Source organism: Branchiostoma lanceolatum, chromosome 1 (assembly GCF_035083965.1).
Source record: "Branchiostoma lanceolatum isolate klBraLanc5 chromosome 1, klBraLanc5.hap2, whole genome shotgun sequence".
In the NCBI taxonomy this organism is placed as follows: Eukaryota; Metazoa; Chordata; class Leptocardii; order Amphioxiformes; family Branchiostomatidae; genus Branchiostoma; species Branchiostoma lanceolatum.
In genome coordinates, this window is record NC_089722.1 from 5,720,604 (window position 1) to 5,744,691 (window position 24,088).

At 39.5% G+C, this 24,088-nt stretch overlaps 1 protein-coding gene across 1 annotated transcript in view; it reads right to left on the reverse strand.

The window, feature by feature from the left end:
- Positions 1 to 24,088, reverse strand: part of LOC136430862 (uncharacterized) — a 77,343-nt gene that overhangs the window by 19,569 nt on the left and 33,686 nt on the right. The window contains exons 51-90 of the mRNA XM_066421913.1: positions 22,731 to 22,876; positions 21,993 to 22,185; positions 21,481 to 21,734; positions 20,929 to 21,015; positions 20,421 to 20,528; positions 20,112 to 20,198; positions 19,436 to 19,500; positions 18,053 to 18,289; positions 17,535 to 17,615; positions 17,160 to 17,229; positions 16,746 to 16,860; positions 16,173 to 16,271; positions 15,758 to 15,858; positions 15,366 to 15,515; positions 15,080 to 15,154; positions 14,595 to 14,762; positions 13,933 to 14,085; positions 13,266 to 13,379; positions 12,878 to 13,044; positions 12,160 to 12,346; positions 11,852 to 11,959; positions 11,043 to 11,182; positions 10,354 to 10,482; positions 9,933 to 10,086; positions 9,392 to 9,579; positions 8,766 to 8,898; positions 8,290 to 8,407; positions 7,763 to 7,885; positions 7,007 to 7,152; positions 6,426 to 6,651; positions 5,649 to 5,687; positions 4,940 to 5,074; positions 4,537 to 4,611; positions 3,619 to 3,741; positions 3,033 to 3,148; positions 2,635 to 2,694; positions 1,810 to 2,015; positions 1,300 to 1,428; positions 715 to 823; positions 111 to 293 (exon numbers count right to left, since the gene is read on the reverse strand). Of these exons, the coding sequence (XP_066278010.1) occupies positions 111 to 293; positions 715 to 823; positions 1,300 to 1,428; positions 1,810 to 2,015; positions 2,635 to 2,694; positions 3,033 to 3,148; positions 3,619 to 3,741; positions 4,537 to 4,611; positions 4,940 to 5,074; positions 5,649 to 5,687; positions 6,426 to 6,651; positions 7,007 to 7,152; positions 7,763 to 7,885; positions 8,290 to 8,407; positions 8,766 to 8,898; positions 9,392 to 9,579; positions 9,933 to 10,086; positions 10,354 to 10,482; positions 11,043 to 11,182; positions 11,852 to 11,959; positions 12,160 to 12,346; positions 12,878 to 13,044; positions 13,266 to 13,379; positions 13,933 to 14,085; positions 14,595 to 14,762; positions 15,080 to 15,154; positions 15,366 to 15,515; positions 15,758 to 15,858; positions 16,173 to 16,271; positions 16,746 to 16,860; positions 17,160 to 17,229; positions 17,535 to 17,615; positions 18,053 to 18,289; positions 19,436 to 19,500; positions 20,112 to 20,198; positions 20,421 to 20,528; positions 20,929 to 21,015; positions 21,481 to 21,734; positions 21,993 to 22,185; positions 22,731 to 22,876 (5,297 nt within the window). The remainder of the gene's footprint in view (positions 1 to 110; positions 294 to 714; positions 824 to 1,299; positions 1,429 to 1,809; positions 2,016 to 2,634; positions 2,695 to 3,032; positions 3,149 to 3,618; positions 3,742 to 4,536; positions 4,612 to 4,939; positions 5,075 to 5,648; positions 5,688 to 6,425; positions 6,652 to 7,006; positions 7,153 to 7,762; positions 7,886 to 8,289; positions 8,408 to 8,765; positions 8,899 to 9,391; positions 9,580 to 9,932; positions 10,087 to 10,353; positions 10,483 to 11,042; positions 11,183 to 11,851; positions 11,960 to 12,159; positions 12,347 to 12,877; positions 13,045 to 13,265; positions 13,380 to 13,932; positions 14,086 to 14,594; positions 14,763 to 15,079; positions 15,155 to 15,365; positions 15,516 to 15,757; positions 15,859 to 16,172; positions 16,272 to 16,745; positions 16,861 to 17,159; positions 17,230 to 17,534; positions 17,616 to 18,052; positions 18,290 to 19,435; positions 19,501 to 20,111; positions 20,199 to 20,420; positions 20,529 to 20,928; positions 21,016 to 21,480; positions 21,735 to 21,992; positions 22,186 to 22,730; positions 22,877 to 24,088) is intronic.

Sequence of the window (24,088 nt, forward strand, 5' to 3'; positions counted from 1 at the left end):
GGGTGGGTGGGTGGGTGGGTGAGTGAGTGAGTGAGTGAGTGAGTGAGTGAGTGAGTGAGTGAGTGAGTGAGTGAGTGAGTGAGTGAGTGAGTGAGAAGAAAACTCCTTACATGATATTTTGCGATGATGAACCCCTCCTTGAGGTAGTCTGTGAGCCAGGGTATGGCCCGACTGGTGGGATCACACAGCAGCACCCAGGAGTTGTTACTCAGGGTCTCCGTCACGAAACAGGAGGAGTCCAGCGCCACAGGGTTGGTGGGGAGGCCCTGGAGTTCCAGATGTTTGATCTGAACCTAGAGGAGATAGTTAAGATTCATGTTCATTTTGCCAGGCAAAATCTGCAAGTTGTGTCTAAAGTCTAACTATCATCACTGGGCATCAACATCTAAAAGAGCATTTTACAATTTGAAAGTATTTTAGGGAAGTTTGATAAACTTGGGAATAGAATCATACATGGCAGGGTTTAATAATGATTTTAGGCTTTAAGATGAAGATATGGACAGTTTTTCTGTATAGCTACACACATTGAATGGTTTGACCAGTGTCACCATAACAGTATCTAAAATCCACCATTTGCTACAGCTACAATATACGATATGTAAGAAATATAATAGGTACTGTTGTAAATCATATTGTTTTGCAATCTGAATTGCTTAACTTCAAGCCATTCAAATTTCACAAAGAGCTATCAAAGAGACATAAGGCTTTACTTACATCAGTATAGAGGAAGTTGACAAGAGGGACATCCCTGTACAGCATCTTGTTGGGAATGGGCAGTCCGTAGTGTTCGCAGACATGGAGGAAGAACTCATACATACTGTTCCTGATAAAAGACAATATGAGAAAGGGATACGCTTGAACAAGGGAAATTGACATCTGTGCCATGAGTGTGATGTGGGAAATATTTTTCAAAATTCATGAAGACTATTAAATCCTTTTATATAGATAAAATATAGTTTGTAGGTTCCATGTGAACTTCTAACTTCAGCTTTCAGACATTGCATTCATACTCTACAAGACATTAAACATTTCAATTCACCATTTTTTGTGAAACCATGGGTACTCTGTGTAACAGAAACTCTTGCTGCACATGTTTGGGGTCATAATGGTCCCTTTCCTTAGAGTCTTTGGACATAGATCTCCAACTCTATGTGTTGGAATGATTTAAAACAATGAAAGCCCACAAGAGTACCGGAGGCACTATGGAAGACTGCGCAATGCCAAGTAAAAACTTAAGACAGTTTTGACTGAAACAACTGCAATTAGGAGTTTGAGTACCAGAGCAATTAGATTTCTTACCTGCCATCCAGGCCCATAGGTCCACAGTATGTCAAGAAGGCTGCGGCTGTGATACAGTTGGACAGGAGCAGGTCGTTGGACGAGTTCTCCTCTACTGACTGTTGCCATAGCAACTCCTGTTCACGTAAACTGTGGGGGGAAAGTGTAAAATACAATGTAGTTACAATGAATGACTTATAAATTGAATACTGCAATGTTTTCTATTTAGAACCATTTAAAATCTGTTACAACTGCATGTATGAGAGAGAGCGAACAATAAATTCACCCATCTTTTCAATCATTCATCTATCTAGCCATTCATCCTTTCACCATTCATTCATTCATGCATTTCATTTCACACCTATTTCATGCATTCATTCATCAATCCATTCATCAATCTATTGAACAATTAGAAGGTTTCTTTACAGAAGACTGCATACCAACATGGCACTTTCTATCAGCTTATAAATGCTCAAAAGAACAAATTTTAATAAGTCTCATGAAACCAATACAGCTTCATGGCAACCCAACCTCTTGATAGTCTCTGTAGCAGCCCTCAGTCTCTCGTGGCAGTTGTGCAGCTCGTTCTCCAGCCTGTGTTTCTCCATCACTGCCTCATCAAACTCCTCCTGCAGTCTATCCACCTCCCCCTGGATGATGGGCAGGTCGTTCGGTCCTAACTCCTCCTCCTCCTCCTCTACATGGTCTAACAGGCTGATCTGGGGCTCCTCGGGCTCCTGATGGAAACATACAGATTAGTTATTAATTTGCAAGTAATCTAATCAATTACCTATCAGCATCATATGATAGGTGTTAAAGTGTTAGTTAGATAGATATTGATTCTCATTCTTGGTGACCTTTAGATCCAATTTCTTCCACCAACTGTCATGAACTGCCTGTAACAGTTGTTTCCTTTAACCCAGTGACAGTTAACAATTGAACAGGCAAGGATATGGTACAAATGTACAGGTCTTTATCTTGACCTTGCCCACCAAAGAGGATGTTTAAAACAACATTGTTTTTGATAACTGCTGTAGAAAACAACAGGCCAAACATTGGTTTGTTGTTATGGTGTGGGGATAGAACAATGTGAGTAAAATACAACAATTAGGGTAACAACAACATATTACAAATCAACATGGGCTAAAACATGAAGATTATTAAACTTTGTGTACAGTATTTTGTCATTGGACACAAACTGGATGCATGGGTGTGTGAAGACTGAGGGTCTTTTTGGAGGGGGAAAGAAAATACAACAGTTTTACTAAACTTCAGAATCAACTTCAAAGTTGTTGATGAAGATAACATGACAGACATGTCAAAACTGTCCCTGAACCTATCAAGTTTCCACCTAACCTGTACTCTCTCAGTAATCTTCCTGACACGAAGCCTCAACTTTCCGGTCCATGCCTCTAGCTGTTTGTACGAAATATTCATTTGGAGGGCTTGGCAAATGAATGAAACATGACAACGTGCAAAATGTACAAACAGAATGAGCTACGATATGATGTGCACGCTGAGAAGGATCACCACAAGGCAAAAACAATGACACCACAACATGAAAACACCATTGTACGAGATAATACCCCCCGGTATCAAGTCAATATATGTAGTCAGCAAACATGACATGATAAATGTAATGATCATAGCTTATGAAAAATGTCCAGATCAACAATGGTTTGTTGTCTGCATTATCATATCTGCAATATATCAAAAAATGAATATCATATATCAGCCACGTCTTTCTGACTTACCTCCACTTCTTGTTCCTTCTCTAGCCTCTCTGACTCTTCAATCTCATCCTGAAGGTTCTGCAGTCTCTCCTTGGCAATCTGCAGGGGGCCGCACAGCTGGGTGTACTCTACTATAGCTGAAAATAAAAACAACCAAGTTAGAGGCAGTAACTGTAAAGCCATTTTCAGAAGTATGAAATACATTGCAGTGACAGTGTATTCATTCTACCTATTGTGTTTTATAAAAGATTTTGAAAATGGTCTGTAATTCAAAATTACCATTATGTCAACCCCCTATTATGCTGACCATTGGGTAGAGTGTTTGCCTTGCATACGGTAGGTCGTGAGTTCGATCCCTGGCCAGGTCATACCAAAGACTTTAAAATGGCACATACTGCTTTGAAATTCTTTGCTTAGCAAACAGCATTTGGGAAAGTGTGTATAACGTTAATGGTAGCTTAACATACACCACTAAAAAGGGACTAGCCCCCTGCTGTAGTGGTTGCACAAAGTTGTGTGGCCCAAGGACTGCCCTATGCATCATCTTGTGCGGGAGGGACTTATTATGCTGACATTGTTTTGTGAGTTTCAGCTGCATCATACTCACCGATAGTGTACTGAAGCAGTACTGCAGCATCCTCAGAGCTGTATCTCACACCTGCGATGGTGAGGCCTGGGGGAGACGAACCTCCAGACCGACGAGGGGAAACTAGGGTAGAGGCACTCATACCTGTAGAAAGTAAGGATACATGTAGGTATTTTCAAAAACAAAAACAAAGAAAAATCCATGTGAAATGTTATGGGGATCTAGCTCTAGAGCCTAGTTTGTTTGAAGTCCGACATTCAGGTTTAAGTTTGGAAAATGAAATTTAGGTGTAGGTTCCTCTCCTAAGCTCAGCCTTATTTTTAGAAGATTTCAGGGGGGAGAGATCTAACTGAACAGAAATTATTGCGACATAAACCAAAGACATCACTATTATGCAGTGAAAGCATTCAGAACCAAGGACAGCACAAGAGAAACAATATCACTGTGAAATAATGGCACCAGCACAAGGGCAGGACAAAAAAGCAATATCACTGTGAAATGAAGGCATTCAGCACCAAGGACAGCACAAATATACCAATGTTGTGCAGTGGAGGCACCATTGCCAAGGACAGCACATGAGCATTGATTTACAGAGACAGAGAAGGCAGTCAGCACCAAGGACAGCACATGCACTGAAGGTAGCAGCAGTAGGGACAGACAATAGAGAAGGCTTTCTTATGTAGTGAAGGCTCCAGTATTAGGGGCAGATACATCATAAAGTAAAGGAATTCAGCACCAAGAACAGCACAAGGAGAGCAATATCATGTAGCAAAAGCTACCAGAATTAATAACAACACATAGACAGCTGTATTATGTAGTGAAGTCAGTCAGTCAAAGAACAACACAAGGACAGCCACACCATACAGTGAAGGTGTTCAGCACCAAGGACAGCACAACAAAAAATTGTTTTGTAGCACAGGAAGCCAATGCAAAACCTACCAGCTTCCAGCAGACTGCCCTCCCCTGTAGGACCTGCATCTCCATTCTTCGATGAGGCAAGGTAACCCTGCACAGCTGTGCGGAGGGAGAAAACATTCATTGATTAATTGCCTGAAAGAATCAATTGAGAGTCAATAAAGATTTTCCCAGTGATCAATACATCAAAGACAACTGACAGCATGACTCTTGCTTGAATGACATGTTCTTCACTATTTTAATGTAGTTATTACAATAATTTTGTACAATCTATTGTAACTACAGCTGCTATGATATTCAAACCACTGCTGAAAGTCCCACCTGCAGCTGTATTCCACTAGGTAATCATTACTGTGACAGTAATCTAACACTAATTTAATCCTAACTATAGCTTCTATGATCTTTAATCGACTGCTGAAAGTCCCACCTGCTAGTATATCCGGGTGGAGGCCATCCTGCCATGGCACACGGTGAACCATCTCCACAAACTTGACGGAGTCGCTCATGGCATGCTGGAGCTTCTTCCACTCATTACGATCCACCTTGTCACCTTCTTTGGTTCCTGATAAAGGTAAAAGTTTAAAGGTCAAGAGGTCATGAACTCAAGGTTAACATATCTAATACCTTTTGTGGGTTTTTACAGAAACATGCAGATAAATACGATTTATCCATAATTGTTCCATTGGTTTCATTGATTGATAAAAGGAGGTTCCATTGGTTGATAACAGAAAATTAAGTGAATATGATAATCATTGTCATGATAGTGCATGCATGTACACTATGAAGCACCTACACTACCAACACTAGGGCTGGGTTTACACATAAGTTTATGAGTCGACTTGGAGTCAACTCAGGGCTGTGCAAGGAGAACCCTAGGCCACTCAAGTAGCATTTTCTAGTATGTAAGCTTCACTTGAGCCACCCAAAGCTCCTCACACATAGCCCCGAGTCAATTCCGAAAACTTGTGTGTAAATCGGGCCTACTGTAATTCTGGATTCCAATTTGAACCAGGTAAAAATGCAAACTACACCTGGCTTTGTACATGCATGACATGCAAGTGCAAGTGCAGGAAAAAAAGGTGCAGACTGTGCCTATATAGGAGACCAACCACCATCTAGAACATTCAGTCATTTACCAGTGGAACCATGTCGGGAAGACTCCTGCCTCTTTGATTCTTTGGGAGACAAAAGTCGATCAACATTAGTCTTGAAGGTGCAACATGTCAAGCTTTAGGCTACAACAATTTTCATTGTATGTTATTGTATTTTCATTGTCTTTTTATTGTATGATAGTTATTCTGGTTTTCACTTCCATGAAATAACTTTCAAGAAAAAGAATAAATGTTAAACAAGTCTTCACTGTACATACATGTAATAATAGATATGCTTGTGTATTGCTTCTCATTATGTGTTTAGAAAAGGCTAGTGAGCAATTCCAGACAGTGCACTGTACATGTACCACAGTTGTAGATGTAGCACATGTACATTCACAGTGAAACCAGAGGACTAGCCCCTTGCTGTAGCATTCTTGGCTCGCACATATCTGTGGCCTAAGGCCTAAGGAAACAGATGGGCACAACCCGACACACCATATATAGTGCAAGACGGACTTAAACTCAACACTCACTTCTACTTCAACCTGATGAATATACATTCACATTTACCTACATTGCATTGTATATGTTGCATTATATTTCATGTAGTCTTTTAAAATCTTGGTGAGAAGACTTTATGCTAGAGCATTTGAAAACAATACTGCATCTTCTGATAACAATCATTGGAATGCATTCACATGTACTTATAAGTAGTCATATCACCTTGCTATAAATGCATTCTTACTTAGTTGCTGTAGATAAAAATGCAGAATAATGCAGATCTAAACAAACAAACAAACAACACTGAAAGATCAATACCTCGCTTCACCAGTGGCTTGAAGGACAGGCTTGAGGCACTTGATGTCCTGTCAGTCTGTGAGTTTTTCCCTTCCTTCTCCTCCCCCGTGTCTTGTTTTGGTATCTTCCGACGACCCAGTAGTGTCATCATCATGTCCATGACCAGTGCCACGAGGACGGGAGGGTTCTGGAAGGCTCGGATCCTTTCCACGCACTGCCGGCTCACGCTTTCACGCCATTGTAACACCTGGGAAGAGAGACAGTCAGTGGTTAAACATCTGAATGAAAAGAGGTGCTTTTCAAAAAACAATACCCTTGGATTGTACTGATACTATGTAAATACACTGTACTTGTAAATTGCATAAAGGAATCTCCATGGCAAAGACATAGCAATGAAAAAATTTGACAGAACTGCACCCTCCCTCCTTTTCAATCAACTGTTTATTCGAATATGATTTTGATTGACAGTGTGATTGGTCTATCAAACAGTCATACCTGCCCACAGTAAGGGGAAAACTATGGTGAAAATATCATGTCTTATATCCTCTCTTTTATATAAATGCAGGAATTACAGCTAAGACAAAATGTCTTGAAATCTTCACCTTCTTCCTTGACCCCTCCAAGGCTTTCTTGGCGTCCTCAACTGCTTTCTTGGCAGCAGCGAGTTCCTCCACCACCTGCAGCTTCCTGGACTTCATGTTCTCCTTCCGCATCCGATCAAACTCATCATCGTACTCATCTCTGTCGTCTGTTTGTGAAAGATTTTGAAATTGTCAGCACTCCCAAAAAGTCTTAGCTTTTGCCACCATTATGCTAGGGTCACATTTCCCAACAGGGGCATGGCAGGGCTGTTTGCAGAAAAAAAAGAATAAATCAGGGAATTTACAAAAATTATGCTCATCCTCATGACTAGTTCTTTTATGCTTCGCCTATTCTATTGTCTTTCATATCATGATTTTTGTTCCCACAAACTGCCCGACCGGGCGCAAGTTTGAAATTGTGACCCTATTATTAGTTAGAGCCAAAAATTATAACGTACCTTATTTCATTGTTTTTTTTCAATAAATTTCTAATTTCAAATCACAGGGCTCAAAAATTTAATACTTTTTTTGTTATCTACAATATGTGATTCATAGATAATTGTTAAATCAAGAGAGCCTGATTTTTTCGCAGCCTGTAAAGCTGTAAGCTGTTTCCTTTTGTAACCATAATTTTTTTACCAATTGCAATTGGGTACTTTGAGCCCTGTAAAATGACCATTTACGATTCTTCTTAACACCATAATGATTGTAGCATGCTTCATGCAGTGCCCTTCACCACGTGCATTGCGCGTGAAACGTTTTGTCGTTGTGGCTTACGAGACTTCCAGTGAGAGCGGTACTGTCTGTGCTTGATGGTGCTGTACTCCTCCATGACCCGCGTGGACCGTATGTACGATGCCATCAGCACCTCTATAGCATCACTGTCTTCTCCTATGTCATCTGGATCATTACATGTTGGCACATGGTTTAATCTTCAGAATCTCCAATGTTTGATGGAAAATTTATGAAGCAACTGATTGTTTTCTAAAAAGTTCTGTGAAGTTTGAGTTTCCATGTCTTGAATCATCTTTCTGAAGAAACTTGCGCCTCCTTTTAATTTACATATTAATCATATATTCATAGCTTTCAACTACTGACTTAGGTATATATATTGGGTATACCATACTGTATATCAAAATTTAGCGATCCCAATGTTTTCATTGTTTAGCATGCCAATGAAAAAAATTAGATCTTTGCAGTACACATTTTACTCTTTCCTTGCAGCAGTTGATTTTATGTACTTTGGTATGCACAAGATGCTACCCCATGCATACGTATGTGACTAGTGAATGCTAAAAGAGTACCTTGTTTGAGTAGATCATCTTCCTCCTCTTCTTCACTGGACACCTCATTCAGCTGCAGGTAAGCCCCCAGACTACCCTCACCTCCCAGCTGGGCCTTCAGCTTCTCAAGGGTGGTGGCCTGTGAGGCACAGTATACAAGAGAATGTTACAGTAACATTTCTAACAAGCATAGAAAACTAAATGTATTTCCCATTATCTACCATTTAGCATACAGTATCATAATAATGGCACTGTCCTTAAGGTGTTACCAAAATGCCTTGAGGTGTCGTCAAATTGGCTCTGCCTGATGTGTCACCAAAATGGTTTTAAACTAACGTGCTGAAAAATGGGCACTACCCCTGTGGTGTTGCCAAAATCAAGAATGTGTTACATTTCCTGTAAGTTAAGCATTTTTTTTTGTGCTACCCCTAGTAACAGCACCAAGACAAATGGCCCCACTCCTGAGGTATAGCCAAAATTGGAGAGTGTTTACTCACCTTTCCTGTAAGCTGCCTGAGCAGCCCGGCAGTCTTCTTCTGAGCCTCCTCATAGTCGGCCTGGACCACCTTGATTTTCTCCTCCATCAACTTGGCATCTTCCCTGGTCTGGGAGAGGGTGGACAGGGCTTTCCTGTGATGGGAAAATGATCATCATGTGGTGTAATGGTTACAGCAAGTGTTTGGACCAGAACCAAGAGGCTTCGGGTTCGATACTCTGACATGCCCCGATGTTGTGCCCTTTGGAAAGACACTTAACAAGACTGAAAATGCTTACTTCAATCACATAAAAATGAGTAGCATAGCTTTGGTTAGGGACGTCCCTTGGATAGGACATTAAATGGAGGTTCTGTATTTGAGGAGTGCCACACCTAAAGCACATTATACTTATACATTATACCCACCATACTTATCAAAAAGAGTAGGGTTCCTTCCTGTGGTAATTGGATGAAAACCATTCCGGTCTTTACGGACTTGGGAATTCCCCTTTATTTGAGGGAAAGCTTTAATTTGCTGGTACAGGACAGACTTGATCTCAGACACATTAGACAGTTTCATGCAGAAAGGAACTCAAATAATGCATTTGGAAAACATCTTATACAAAAAACTTTAAGGTAGAAACTTACTTGAGCCTGGTGATGTTAGCGTTCTGCTGTGCAGTCTTGGTGGACAGGATGTGCAGGAAACACTCCATGAAGCGGCGGTAGATGGTGGGACCCATGGGGATGCTGCGATGACTGACCTTACTATCACCTTTGTGCTGCAGGAGGATCCTCTCATGCATGATGGACTTGGAGTAGGGCAAGTTTGGTAGCTGGATACAGAAAAAAAGGAGTATTGAAGGTATCATTGTAGAAGGTTAGTTTTCACAGTTTTTCTTTTAAACCTAACCCATTTCTCATATAATGCATGGTAGACTTGTAGCCCTCTTAAGAACATAACCTTAAAGAAATAGCTGTAAAATGTGATTTGTGAACTGAAAAACGGTACAGTAATAGTAATGTACAGTAACAGTACTGCAGTTAAAATTACAGTATTGATTCATTGAATGGTTTGCTATGGAATACAAATTTTGTGTCTAGCTGATGGAATATAGTCCTTGTCATAATAGTCTACTGCTTCAAAATGATGAATATTTGTCATTTCAAAATAGAAATAGTACAGTACCTCCAACATCTGAGTCTTGTACTGGTCCTTCTTGCTGTCCCTCTTACACATGGTGAGACTGACGGTCTCCTCCATGTTGCCTGCCCAGGGGATCTGTCGGCAGTCCTGCAGCACGTAGCTGTGGATGTTGGCCATCACCGTCACCAGCTTGTCTCTGAAACAAACAACAAGAAGATAAAGATCTCATCATCATTATCATCATCATTCCAGGGTGTTATCACTCCTATGGATGAACCCCTCCATTGAATGACTCTAGTTCATTTTTTAGTCTCGCAGTTCTTGGCCATGCAGGGCCCAGGTTAACTAGGTTGTCTCTCCATCTGATACAGAGCTGCCCTCTGCGTCTCCTCCACTCTCTAGGTGTCCACTCAGTGGCTCTTTTTTTTAAACCAGAGCAAGATTATGTAAAACAGTTAGATACCTCATCTCCTGATTGTCGGACACCATGTTGTACTTCTCCACAAAGTAGTTGGCCTTGTCCAGCAGGCACTCCTGTGTCCAGGCACACACCCAGTTCACCTGGCAGCTGGTCAGCAGGCCGGGGTACTGACTGTATGGAGAAATCATACAATGTCATGTAAAAAAACTATTTTGTAATAAAATGTAGATTTTGTCCAATATAAAATGTATGCATTCTTTTCACTGTACGTTTCATTATAACTTATCATCATTAGAATTCAAGGCTATCACTTAGTTCTTCACACAGCTGATCATATTTTGATTACTGAAGGGTACATTACCATACTGCATTTCTAACTGAGTGCTATATTCTTTGATAAAAATAACTTTTCAATTCCTTGCAGAAAAGTAACAGCAATGGTCAATTGAATCTATGAAAACAATGTCATGTATCTCCCAAATGACATGTCTTCTGATGCATAATGTCATATTCAAAAATTTTATATGATTAGAACACAAATGCCATTAAGAAACAGTGCTAGTTTTCCTACAAAATACCATGTTTTTGTCACATCAACTAACTTGCTTACCATTGCCCACAGTCACATGAAATCCAGTCTCATTACTAACAAAATGATACTCCATTGGTATAGTCCATTGTCTCCCCATAATCACTGAATATTCAGGCTATACACAAACACACACACATACCTGGCAGCTACCCTGAGTAACCTGTGCCTGGGAGGCAGGCAGATGACAATCTTCAGGTTGGACTTGACTCGAGACACAAAGAACTTCATGGGGTTGGACATCAGATGTGCGTAGGCCTTCTTCATGGCTGGGCCAAGCACCTGGGATAAAGAAATAACATATTACAATATTAATTTGATAACGTTTTTTTACGAGTTAGTGTCCTTGACATGTTCAACCGGTTTTCCCAGTTAAGAATCACTAGCATTGCATTTGTTTTGCCAGTTCATTTAAGTGACGCTGAAGAAGAGTGATGGATGTCACTCGCAAACGTCCGGAATGAAGTCTCGGAATTTCATCCAGTTGTAGAGTTTGAATTGTCTTTGTATTGTTTACCTGGATGTCCAACCTTCATAAACATAATACATTGAAATGCACTTGAAGTAAAGATGACCAATCATATATTGAAATTAGATGGGAGCTGTGAAAAACGCTGTTGTACGAATACTACAACAGTTTGGATATCAGCACCCTGGACAACACTCAAAGATAGATTGACAATAACAATAATGACCCTTCACAAAATCATCCCCCATCTATACTGGAGGAAAAACAATTAAAGAAATGGAACTAGCATCACAGAATCAAGATCTCTGGAGGAGCGTTGTTTACCGACCAGTACAACATGATGTTATGGAAGGAACTAAGGTCTAAGGTAAGGTAAGTAGAGGCATTTGTACATAATGCACAAATTCAACACTGGTTTTACCACTTGCATCAGACCTTTAAGCGAATCAAAGTATCCTGATGATTTTAGATGTCCAACTGACCTGTAGTAACCCCTCCAGTTCATCATTGCTGAAGAGTGGCGGGTACTCCCCACACACCAGCAGGCTGTTGATCGCATCCAGGTAGGACTCATCATGCAGGTCTTTGGCCTGGGGAACAGCAAAAAATTCCAGGTTTAGTAAAATCTAGAAAAATTACATCAACATGGATGGTGTGGTATTCTAAATTTGGTCGTTTCTGGTGATCATGTTCTGCAATATTGTTATGTTGAAATCAAACTTCTTTTGTCATAAATTTGCATAACATTCATGATAATGTTTTTTTTTAAATTGAAGGAAAACAAGCTTACTGTAAACAGAAGGGTCAGCATCTTCCCCTCGCTGCCCGTCATTCTGACAGCAGACCGCAGTCCGTCGAAGAACGTGTTTGCACGGGAACAGTCCACGTGGTACATGTCCATGTCTGCGATGTGAAGTGCGAGCTTCACCATGGTAACCAGATGGCTACCGATGGCTCCTATCATCAGCAGGTTACCCCTGTAGCGGACCAGTAGAAACAGTTTTGTTACCTAGGCGATAGATTTACAAGGTATATCTGCGTGTCTGTGTCTGTCATTCTGTCTATCTCAGTGTCAATCTACATGCTTTCATGTGTGTTTCTAAAGGGGAAGAAGTCTACCATCTTTGATTTTGTCTGTGTGACTGATAGGTCAAAAACAGTATAGTTAAAGGGGGAAGTCTGCCATCTCTGATTGACTAAGATGAAACTGTGAGGAAGTAGTTATCCTCAAAATAAAGAAGCCCTGGAGACTCATGCAGCTCTGCATCAACTTGGCAATTTGATGCAAAACACAATTGTCACAATTTAAAGAGGATCTACTTCATTCTGTTACAATTCATTTCTTTCTTTCTTTCTTTCAAGACCTCAGAAAGAAGGCCCAGAGATGAGACACAGCAATTCTCTCATCTTTATTGACCTATGTGGCAAAGGGCCTAAGAAAAGTATAAGTTTGTGTATTCACTTATCATTGTAAGCAATAAAGATATGTGTTCATTTGCATAACGTACCCATTCTGAAAGCTCAGGACCCTGTGCACCCGGGCGATGTGTTGAAACACGTATTCACACAGCAGCACGTCCAGCTGCTCGTTACGGAACCTCTCGTTGTAAGACGCCAGGTGCGAGGCCAGGGTCTCCTGAACCTCCTTCATGCTGGTAATGGCCTGCAGCGCCACCTGGTGGAAGTGAACAGCATGACAGTCACTAACATTGCCAAAAGTCTGACATCATTCTCTGTTGTTCTCAAAAGCTATGCAATTAAGATCGAAATTATTTTTTTTCATTCACTGAAGCATAAAGTCAAGCACCTTTGGTAAACCACTGAAACAGAATACAAACCTAAAGAAAAAAATTTCCTTAGGCAAAATTAGGAATAATCAAAAATACAGGATCTTACCCTTATCTTCTTGTCTGTAGACATGGTAGTGACCGGGCGCTGGTAGGCACGACCGTCTATGGGGAATGTCACAAAGTGGGGAGGGAGGGTCTCTATCTCGATGGTTGGGAAATGCTTAAATAGAAGAAGAGACATTTTTTTAGATATTAGTCACTGTCACCTTGGGAAAATAATATATATTGCAGTGTTACAATTATATTGTGAATATAGCATTTTGATAACAGATGCCATCGGATATTCAAGATTCTGAGCTACATGAAATTATGTATGATCATGTAATACTTGGCATGTACAATGTACTTTGTGCATACCATGACAATGCTATTTGTTAGACTATTCAAATAAATGTAATTTGTTTCATCTTTCAAGCAAAAAGTTAATCTGGTCATACATTATTATAGATAAGACAGTGTGCCTATACCATTTGCACTAGTACTGAAAATTCTGTCAAGCTACAGCATTCACATGTAATCAAATGAGTCTACAAAACTCTACATGAAATCTAAATGCATGTAACTTTCCGAATCTTTACTTATGATTAAGAAAGCATAACTTTTACAATGTATGATTGACAGTCACCATCACAGTTATCTGCAGTGCAGGAGACCGATGATGATGATGATTGACCATACATTTTGGAGGGAATTATGTTTCATTATGATGCTACCTTCTTGAGTATCTCCTGCAGGTTGTGGTTGAACCAGTTCTGGTCTGACCTCCTGCAGATGGAGTTCTCCATGATGTGCCACACCTCGTGTCTCCACAGGCCCACCACCATCTTCTCATCCGCACGGCTTTCTGATGTCAGGCGCTTCATGCACTGCAAGTTATCAGGGAAAGATATGTCGGAAGAGGCAACATATGAAATCAATGCATGATAATTATCATCATGTATTTGTGAAAATCTAACATATGATGTGCCATAAGAAATTGCAGTGTGTGTATTCAAACAAAATCCATTTTCAGTATTTACTTTCTTCATAGATGCCAAACCACCATAAGTTATGATACTCAAAATTGACCTACTTATTTCTAAATCTGCAGGTACTTGTAATAAAGGCAAATCCAAATCATTACACATCTCTTGTCCTAACAACATCCTTAAATGTTTGACTCTGCAAGATACACCATGCATGATTTACTTTTGTAAGAATTTAATGAATGGTCAGATTATCTATGTCAAGGTTACAATTCTGCTCTTGCTGCAGATACATAGAATATACAATGAAGTTTCAAACATTACCAAAAATTCATCCATACTTTCATTGACTTTCCTGCTTTATGACTAGAGTAAAAAAACATATGAAAAGAAAGACAAAGACTACACACCTGGAATGCCTTGGCGATGTTCCTGAGTGTGAACATGTAGTGCTGTCTGCCAGGCATGGGTGAAGGCCTCAGGACGTCCTGGACTGTCGTCAGCAGCTCACAGGAGGCTGCTGTCAGGCTATTGTGGAGCTCTGTGTCCAAACCTTGGCCATCAAAACTCATGTTGGCCTAAGAGATAGTCAAATAGATATTATCATTAATTGCTTCAATAAAAAAGGATCACAAGTTTGGACTTGGAATTGTATTGAAGTCTCCTTTAATGGTAAGCAGCTTTAATGGTGGTATCTTCTTGATTTTGCTATGATCTTAAATTTGTTACTGATTGTGTTCACTTCCAAAAAGCTTTTGATCAGCAAATTTGTACAACTCATTTTTGTACCTGCTACTATTATGCCTATATTCAGTAGGGCACAATCTACCGTCTAAATTATAGATTACTCAGTTTTCATATAATAATAAGTAGAAGAAAATCATTTATTTCATACCTCTAACATGGAGTTGACCACACTCTCCAGATCCTGTCCTTGTTGTGCTGGCAAGTGAACCACAGAGAAGTGTCTCTGTTCGGAGAAATGGAACAAATTAAGATAAACTTCAACTACAAATATTATGCATCATTACACCAAAGAATAAGTAACTTAAAGTGTGTGTTTTTTTTACCTTCATTCTGTTAAAATCTGTTCTAGACTTTCCTATTTTTCATTTCATTTCAGAGCATCCTATAATTCTATTTTATTTTACCATTATAGTTCCAGCTGTGCCTGAACTTACAATGAGCCTCTCTGACAGCAGCTGTGTTGATGTAGAAGGATACTCGTGTAGTGTGAGTGTAGCCAGGACAGACAGACCCTCCACAGTCCTCCACTCAAACGGCTTCTGTAGCTTCAGCAGGATGTGGTGGTCAAGGAGCTCTCTCAGGTTCTGAGGAATGAAAATGACTGATTATCACAATGCCATTCAACCTGAGGAACTGAAGAAGGGAGAAAGTCAGACTTTTTTGTCACAGAAGACTTTAGAAAATGTGACATGATCTTTAGACTTAAGTATAATCAAGCTAATTTAGTGCCTAATGGTTACTGTTTATTGACATTATTCAAATTTCTAATAGGCATCCTACAGACAGGACAAGTTATTTTGCACAAAAACACATCAAAAAGTGTCACCTCATTAACCCTCTGCACCCCAAACTCATCTCTTGCAGGCATGTTGATGTCATCAATGAAGATCTGGAAGCCTTTATAGTCCTTTGCTCCATACACAAATCCTGCAACAGAAGAAACAACAGAGTTAAAAGAAAGTTTCCACCACAAAGCAGAATAGAATTCAAAACATCATTTTTTTCATGCTTTCTTTAAAACAATAAAAAAACTTGATATCACTTGAAATCTTCACATCATTAGAAATACAGGAGGAGAAAGATCCCAAAATGGCATCCGAAACATCAGCAAATCAAATTGTGGCAATTGAATTCTGAAATATTAATTTATCCCTGAATGGCTTAAACTCATAAATGTGGCAGCTTTAGGTCTGGCATAATTACCCTCTTCATGAAAACAAAAAGATCTGCATTTATCTGACCTTGTCTGTGGTGGATGTTGGCCTCCACAAACTCCTGCAGTTGTGAGGCTTCAGAGGCAGACGACCACACCAGTCTCTTCACTATGTGTGTGGCAGGGTCTGGACAAGGGACAAGAAACAACAGTAAAATGGTTATCTTTTGAAATGTGACAGACCACTACTTGATATGCCATATAGGAAAATATATAAAAGAATGTCTAGACAATAGAAATTCCTCCAATGATTGTCTTAAGAAACCATTCTTAACTCATACTATACACCCTTGTATTAGATAGATTAGCCCTTAGATATATAGAACTGTAGTTAGGTACCAGCCATACTTGTGCAATAAAGTCATCTATAACATGGTTTCTTTGCATATTCATCTAGCACTACAAACACAGCAACAACAAAAACTGTCACTGGTTTTGAACAACCTCCACACAAGTAAACATGTCTGTCCTTGGTGCTGAACACAATCCACACACGATCTTTGTGACGTAGACACTTATTAGATAGATTTTGTACAAAGAATTTACGATTTAACTCTACACATATTGATTTGCAACAATTTTGAATTGAATGTTTCCTTACCTTGTGTATCAATGAGGTCGTTTATCAGGGAAGTCTTCCCAGACCCAGGTGGTCCCACCAGAAGGACGTTCTGTCCTGAGGACAGGGCATAGTCCATAAGCACCTGGCAACGGATCTGGGGCAAATCATTCAAATTAAACCGTTAGCATTCTTTGTAAGTACAGTCCTTCTATTAAGTATTTTAATATTATGGCACACAATATGTAAGATGTGACCAATTTTGGAAGTTGAGCAAAATTACAATCATTGTCGTAAATTGCACACATCTTAAAGACTATAGAATCTGATTTCAAAAGAAACACATTTTTGCACAAAGTACATGACATGTATACGTGCACAACTGTAATAATGTCTAGCAGTAATGACAGATGTTTACATAATATCTGAGAAAAAAGGTTGGATGGGTAGTCTTACAGTATCAACAGTCTCCACAAACACCTCTCCAGAAATGTTGGCATTGTCAGGGTAGGTATCCTCTTGCACCCTGGGGAAAACATCATGTTCCAACTTAGTATGTCCCCACGAAAATACATCAAGTTGGTTACAAAACTGTTATGTTGTTCATCCAACTATGTACATTGTAGGCTATTCATTTTGACTAAGTCTTAGAAATATTATAGAATTATCGTAACAAGGCCTACACATTCTCGCATCTCCAGGAAATGAAAAGATACTTGGTGATATTTGAAGTTTTAAATATTAAACTTTTTCTAGTATTATGATTAAAAATTGTAATGAAAAAGGAGGCTCGCTTGCAATATACTGCATGTGCACGCATAATATAGCTACCTTGATGTCCATGGGTCCCATTCTCCTGACTCATCCACATAGTAGTCAAACACAGAGATCTCATGGTCATAGTCAGGCAACCTGGAAAGGAAAAATATCATAGATAAAAGTTATAGCTGCTACACGTATGTACTTGTGCATGATATGAATCAAAATTAATTATTTTACATACAATGTCATGTAGAATTTCAAAACTTTTCAATCTGCACCTGTCCATGTTTTTAGTTCCAAGAACTCTAAGTGAAGGTACATGTACACTAAGTGATGCACTGATTTATTCAATGTCAATCTATTGTGTGTGTTCCTCAGGGCTCTATCCTTGAACCAGTCTACTTTGTCAAATGTAGACAATTCGGACAAAATATGATTGTAACATACGCTGATGTGAGGCTGGTAAGCACTTAGGATACTGTAAGCTTATCAGTGATGTAATATCTTATCACGCCTATGACAGGGCTCTATCCTGGGACCACTTTTGTCACATTCAGAAGACTTGAGATTCAAAAGACTAAACATACGCTGAAGTGAGGCTGGTCAGGAGATTACTGAAGGCCTGTCTGTCCGTCCCCTGTAGCAGCCCTCCGAACGTCCATATAAGGCAGAACAGGAACAGCCTCTCCACGTGAAGCTCCCCGCCGATCTCGACGTTGTCGTCCAACATGGCCTTCAGCAGGTTCAGGCAGTTCTGGAACATCCCCACCTCGCAGACGGGAACCTTGGTCCTGCGTACAAATGAACCGGACAGGGAGACAGCCCTGAGTGGGCGTACTTGTTGTTATTACACTGCACACACTGCAACTCCAAACCATTGACGGTGTTAGTTTTTAAGTTAGTGAAACAGTAGGAAAGATTTTAGTGCAGGTCCAGAAAAGCAGCTGAATTGGTAAACTGAGCAACCAAGATTTGACAAACTTCAATTTTGTGATGGTTTCAAAACAATTTCTCAACTGTATAATATTATTATAATGTTCTTTCATTTGCTGCCAGTTTGAATTCAAAAGTTATGAGATAAGGCACATTTATTTCATTTCATTATCTATAATGCCAAAATTGGCCTCATCATTTTGTTTCAGTTATGACCAATATGGCATCTTTAACATCACAAAGTTAACAAACAGTTAATTTTATGACCCTGTATTTACTAGTAGTTTCAATTTTTGAATATTCAACAAAGCATGAAATTTTCAACAAAAAGTTCTTAAATCACAAAAACTACATGCAGTTTACAAGTCACTAATTTTTCAGTCATTTTTTTCTCAAATGAACTACATTGCAACGAAATTCTGCACTATGCTTTATTGATATCTAGAATCCTTTTCCTTAAAGCTCTTTTTGTGATACAGTGAAAAGAAAGCATTCAGATTGATACATAAATTCTGATGAATAACTTATTTCATTCAATTTTACCAAGTTTCACAAATGATTATACAATTCTTGTCATTTTCTCTACAGTCATCAATAACTGTTACATGCAGCATGCAAGATTTCAGATTCTACTTGGTTTAAATAATGATGATGATTTTTAATGTGTGATGAATGATTGTGATTTTTGTGATTTTCTCTAAACTAATCAACGCATTATACACCATGCAAAGTATCTCAGTTTACTCATGACTGATGATAACAATTATTAGGATGATGATGAATAATTATGATCTTTCTGGTTTTCTCTACACCATTTATTGTGTGTCATACACCATGCCAGTTATCTTATTCTACTCAGTTTGATAATGATTATGAAAATGATTATGATGATGAATGATCATGATCTTGGTGATTTTCTCTTCATTGATTATTGTGTGTTGTGCAGGTTAGATGATTGCCATGCTCATGCAAGATTAGTGTATTAAGACAGAAAGCATGCATAGGGGAACACCAAGACAACACAACACGAGACATACTTTGCTTCATTGATGACAAAGTTGGAAACTGCATCCAAGGTTTTGTTGAAAGCCCTCTGGAGGTTCTGGAATGAAAAAATAATACATTTCAAAGTACTTGATTCTAGCTCTGTGACAATGTTTATCATAAGATCAGATATACAAAATACATAAAACATAAAAATATAATAGGAATTATTAAGTTATCAAGAAAACTACTTTTTGTAACAGTTACTGTACAATACAAACCACCCTTGAGGCAAATGTTTTCTTGACCACACCATAAGTGTGAGTGTGTTACAAATGTTGCATTACAATATGCTACAAGAGAGTGGCCACAACCTGTGCAATAAGTTGGTTCATTCAGGTATTAGTAGAACTGCGGGCAGAAAACAACTGTTCCTGGTGCTGAATGTCGACAAACAGGCAAACATACCCGTCCTTGGTGCTGAACACCATCCAAACAAAAGTAAGCACACGTGTCCTTGGTGCTGAACACCATCCATACACAGGTAAACACACATGTCACTGGTGCTGAGCACCATCCACACATAAACACACCTATCCACAATTGTCCACTCTTCTTGATTTCATCTACTAGTAGATAGTATTTTTCATAATGGCCCTTATTGCACAGGTGTAAGACCTTTAGGTTTCCTTTAGATTGTGGCATATTTTGCAACATAACACAACATACAATCACTTCGTGATGTGGTCTGCTCTCCAACCAAGCCTGGGCAATAGGTCTCCAGCCTAGTACGTTCTTGTCCATGTACACAATGCCCTGGAAAACAATCATTACACAATCATTATGTACAAATAGTTAAATATATCAAAGAATGCTTAGAACTAGTAGTATAACTGATACATCAGACTCAACATGTTGATTTATTCATAAAATGATACTTGTATGTAGGTACATAGACTGAATAAAATCAACCTAGATTTCAAGGATATCAACAAACGACCAAGAATGAAATATCCATTCTATCCCTTCTATACTCACAGCCCTGGAGATGGTAGCAGGAGATGCAAACTGCAGGTCAGTTGTCTCGAAGAGCAGTCGGACGTTATCTGACAGAGGCAGCCGGTCTCCATTGGGCAGATGGAAGGTCTGAAAGAGTATAAGAACATCATTCGGTTGTATTGTTATGACACTTAATGGTCATAAGAATGGTCTGTCATTCGAATGGACTCTTGGGAGGTAAAAAATCAAGGAAAAGAAATTAACAGGTCTGTATCACATACATTAGAATAAGTACAATAATATGGTCAAGTACACTTTTTCCAATTACCTTTGTCATGAGCATTTACTAATAATGGGACATTGTATACCTTTTTTAAGATGAAAATGATTTTTCTACTTTCTATGGATAAAAAATCTATTGTTACATGTCATTCATTGGATATTGACTGTTTGAAGTAGCTAAAAGGCTAATAACAACAAAAATGGGGCCAGAATATTTTTGATACTACATGACTGTATGATTATGATAAAAGGTCATTGAACTGACATTTTCATTGTCCAGCACACTGCTGAAGTTGTCTGCCCAGCCAGGATTCAGTGGTCCATCCAAACACAGCCAGGTAGTACTCTTGTTCTGCAAGAATAGCAATGTACAGTCAACATCTACATACATGTATAACAAATTGATGCAAACTGGGAAGGGCAGCTGCAAGATTTTAATGCAGTTACGTATTTTTGTATCATTAATGGTCTCCAACTAAAATGCTGTACACAGACAAACATGTTGGTTTGTGTCTTAAACAATGCATGTGATACGTATGTTGTTTATCAACTGCAGAAACAATGAAGTTCAACAAAGTTTGAGATTACTACATGGCAATCTCTACATGGGGACCCATGGCTGAGATAGCACTATCTTTTTGAAAATCAGTACTATAATCTTTAAGTTGGATTCATAATTCCCTAAAGAGAATGTGTTAAAGATTTTTTCAAACTTGATCCCAGCAGTACTGTACTATAGACTCCACCCTGAGGTGTCACAAAAAAGTCCATAGTGCTGAGAAGCTAACATGCCACCGACACATCCCCACAGCCTTACCCTGCAGGCCTTTCTCCACGCATGGGTGAAAATCCCGTCCACCCAGTCGTGGTTCTGGTTCAGGTGGCCGAACACCAGCCCGTAGTCGTCCACCACCAGCGGGTTGAGCCGCAGCAGCTTGTGTGAGGTCCCCAGGGCAGGTTTCCCCCGCCCCCGGGTGCTGGGGGTGGGGGCAGAGATGGAGGAGAGGGCCTCCACTAGGGTGGCGATACAGGATGACTTGCCAGAGGCCGGGGGGCCTGCGACAATGATGCCTGTAGGGAAAAATTCATTACTATAGCGTAACAGTCATTTGATACTCAGAAATGGAGGAGAGGGCCTCCACGAGGGTGGCGATACAGGACGACTTGCCTGAGGCAGTGGGTAATATACAGTGTGGGACAAGTAAATCATGTTATCATGTTAGTTTTTATCTGTCATACAAGTACTTTTTAGTGAATATATTTTCTTCTGCTGATACATAATACAAGACACACTTAAAACATGTTTAGCAACTGAAAGATGTTACATACCTTTGTGGACTTGAGACAGCTTGTACAGACTCATACACTTGTTGATCCAGGGCACGTGCGGGATCAGTCCCTTCTCCTGAGCCGTGTGCACCATGGCAGGCTCTACCCCCAGGCTGAACTGTTGCGTCAACTGATTGGCGTCAGGCAGGTTCGCAAACGTGTCCTTCAGGATCCCGGTGAAGGTCACCAAGTCCTGGAGAATTAGAAGAGGGTTAAGGTATCTGTCCTTGGTGCTGAAAATTAGTTATTAAAAAAGTTTGAATAATTTTACTAACACACCAATCGTTGGTGCTGAACACCAAGTCCTGGAGAATTAGAAGAAGGTAAATATCAGAAATGTTTTAAATGTTTTAAAACTTTTTACCTCAAAGATGAATACCCTCTACATTGCTCAAGATGCTGAGCAGCATTTTCACTAACATTAGGCGAAGACACCTGTCCCTGGTGCTGAACACTATCCTCACACCATAGACATACAAGTAAGAATTCATGTCCCTGGTGTTGCAGACTACATTTTCTATATTGTCTAACATAAAATAATCAAAAGGTATGTTACACTTGATGCAACATCTGTTGTAAATGCAGTTGAGATAAATTTAGTAATGTGGCATCACCATCAAAAGATGAACAGTATACATACTGCCCAATATACGCAATGTCATATCAATTGCAAAATGTAATGTAGTACTGTGACAGTGCTTTCTAAACAGCAAATAAATACAGTGTTATATCTCATACCTCTCCCTTAAGCCTCGGTGCAATGCACTCCTGTAGGGCATCTGACACCATGGAATGTTCCACTTTGGCAGCAGGGGTCAGCATGTTGGGATTCCCTGCCTTTCTGGTGCGTTCACCGATTTTAACGTTGATACTGGGAGATGGACCTGTCAATTTTGAAGACAGAAACGTCACTCAATGATTTAAAATTTTAAATTATGGGAGAATGCTTCGAATTCCCTTCAAAGAATCTCCACCATTGCAAGAAGTTGAATATGATACAGTTTATGGATACATTATATCATCAACAAAAAAAGCTCTTAAGATATATTCAGCAGACCTTAGTGCCCGTTCACACTTGTACGTATATCAAGCCCAGTATGCCTGATGGTCCTGGACGTACACAAAGCTATCGTGTGTATGCTGTTATGGTAAAGCATATACACACAAGTGTGAACGGGGCTTAAGGTTTTTGAACCATGCAGTGTCAGTATCAGGAGTAGCCATGCCTCATGCACTGCCTGCCAGTTTGTTATCAAAGAATATTTTAACTTAAGGTTAGTAAATTTGGTTTGTTCCATGCAATCAGGCATGCTTTGAATTCTTAACATCACCACCGTTTTCTCCCACCACCTTCATTTAAAGAGAGTGAAGAGTTTGGAATGAAACTGCTGAATGATGCCATGCAGTGAACATATCAAGTCTTACTCATGGGATTAGTATCACTCAGGCCTGCTGATGGCTGGCGTTGGGGTGGGGTGGTAGCTATGGGGCCTGGAGAAATGGGGGACACTGTCTTTTTACAATCTTGTGCAAAATGGGTGATCTTCTACCTTGGGATCCTAATTTGTAACATTCTACAGGCACACTGGTGAGCAAAACAAGTTAGTCATCTTACTTTAAATCTGCTCAAAACGGGACAACTCAAAACATGACAACAATTACAGAAACAACCAAGCTACAACACAATGTTGATAACACAAGTAATTATTGCTTAATTTTTAGTTGAAACAGTTAAAAGTACAAAATGGATAATGCCATGCTTATAAGACAAACGTACAATATGTCAAACCTAGTAGATTCTGATAGCAAACAAAACGTGGGTGAGAAATAAGGAAAGAAAAAACGGATTAAATTACAACAAACATTTAGTCAAGACTACTGTAAGTTCCAAGAATCTCCTTGGTTGAAAAAAATAGAGCTGGAAAAAAAACTGTCTGTTATCTTATGTTAAACATTACAGACTATACAACAGCTGCAATCCTGTTGTTGACACTGCCTTTTAGACAAAAACCTGTTATATTAACTTGTTAGAATAATAATACAAACTGAAATTTTATACACTATTTCTGGACACAGTCAAGCTCTTACCCACAAGC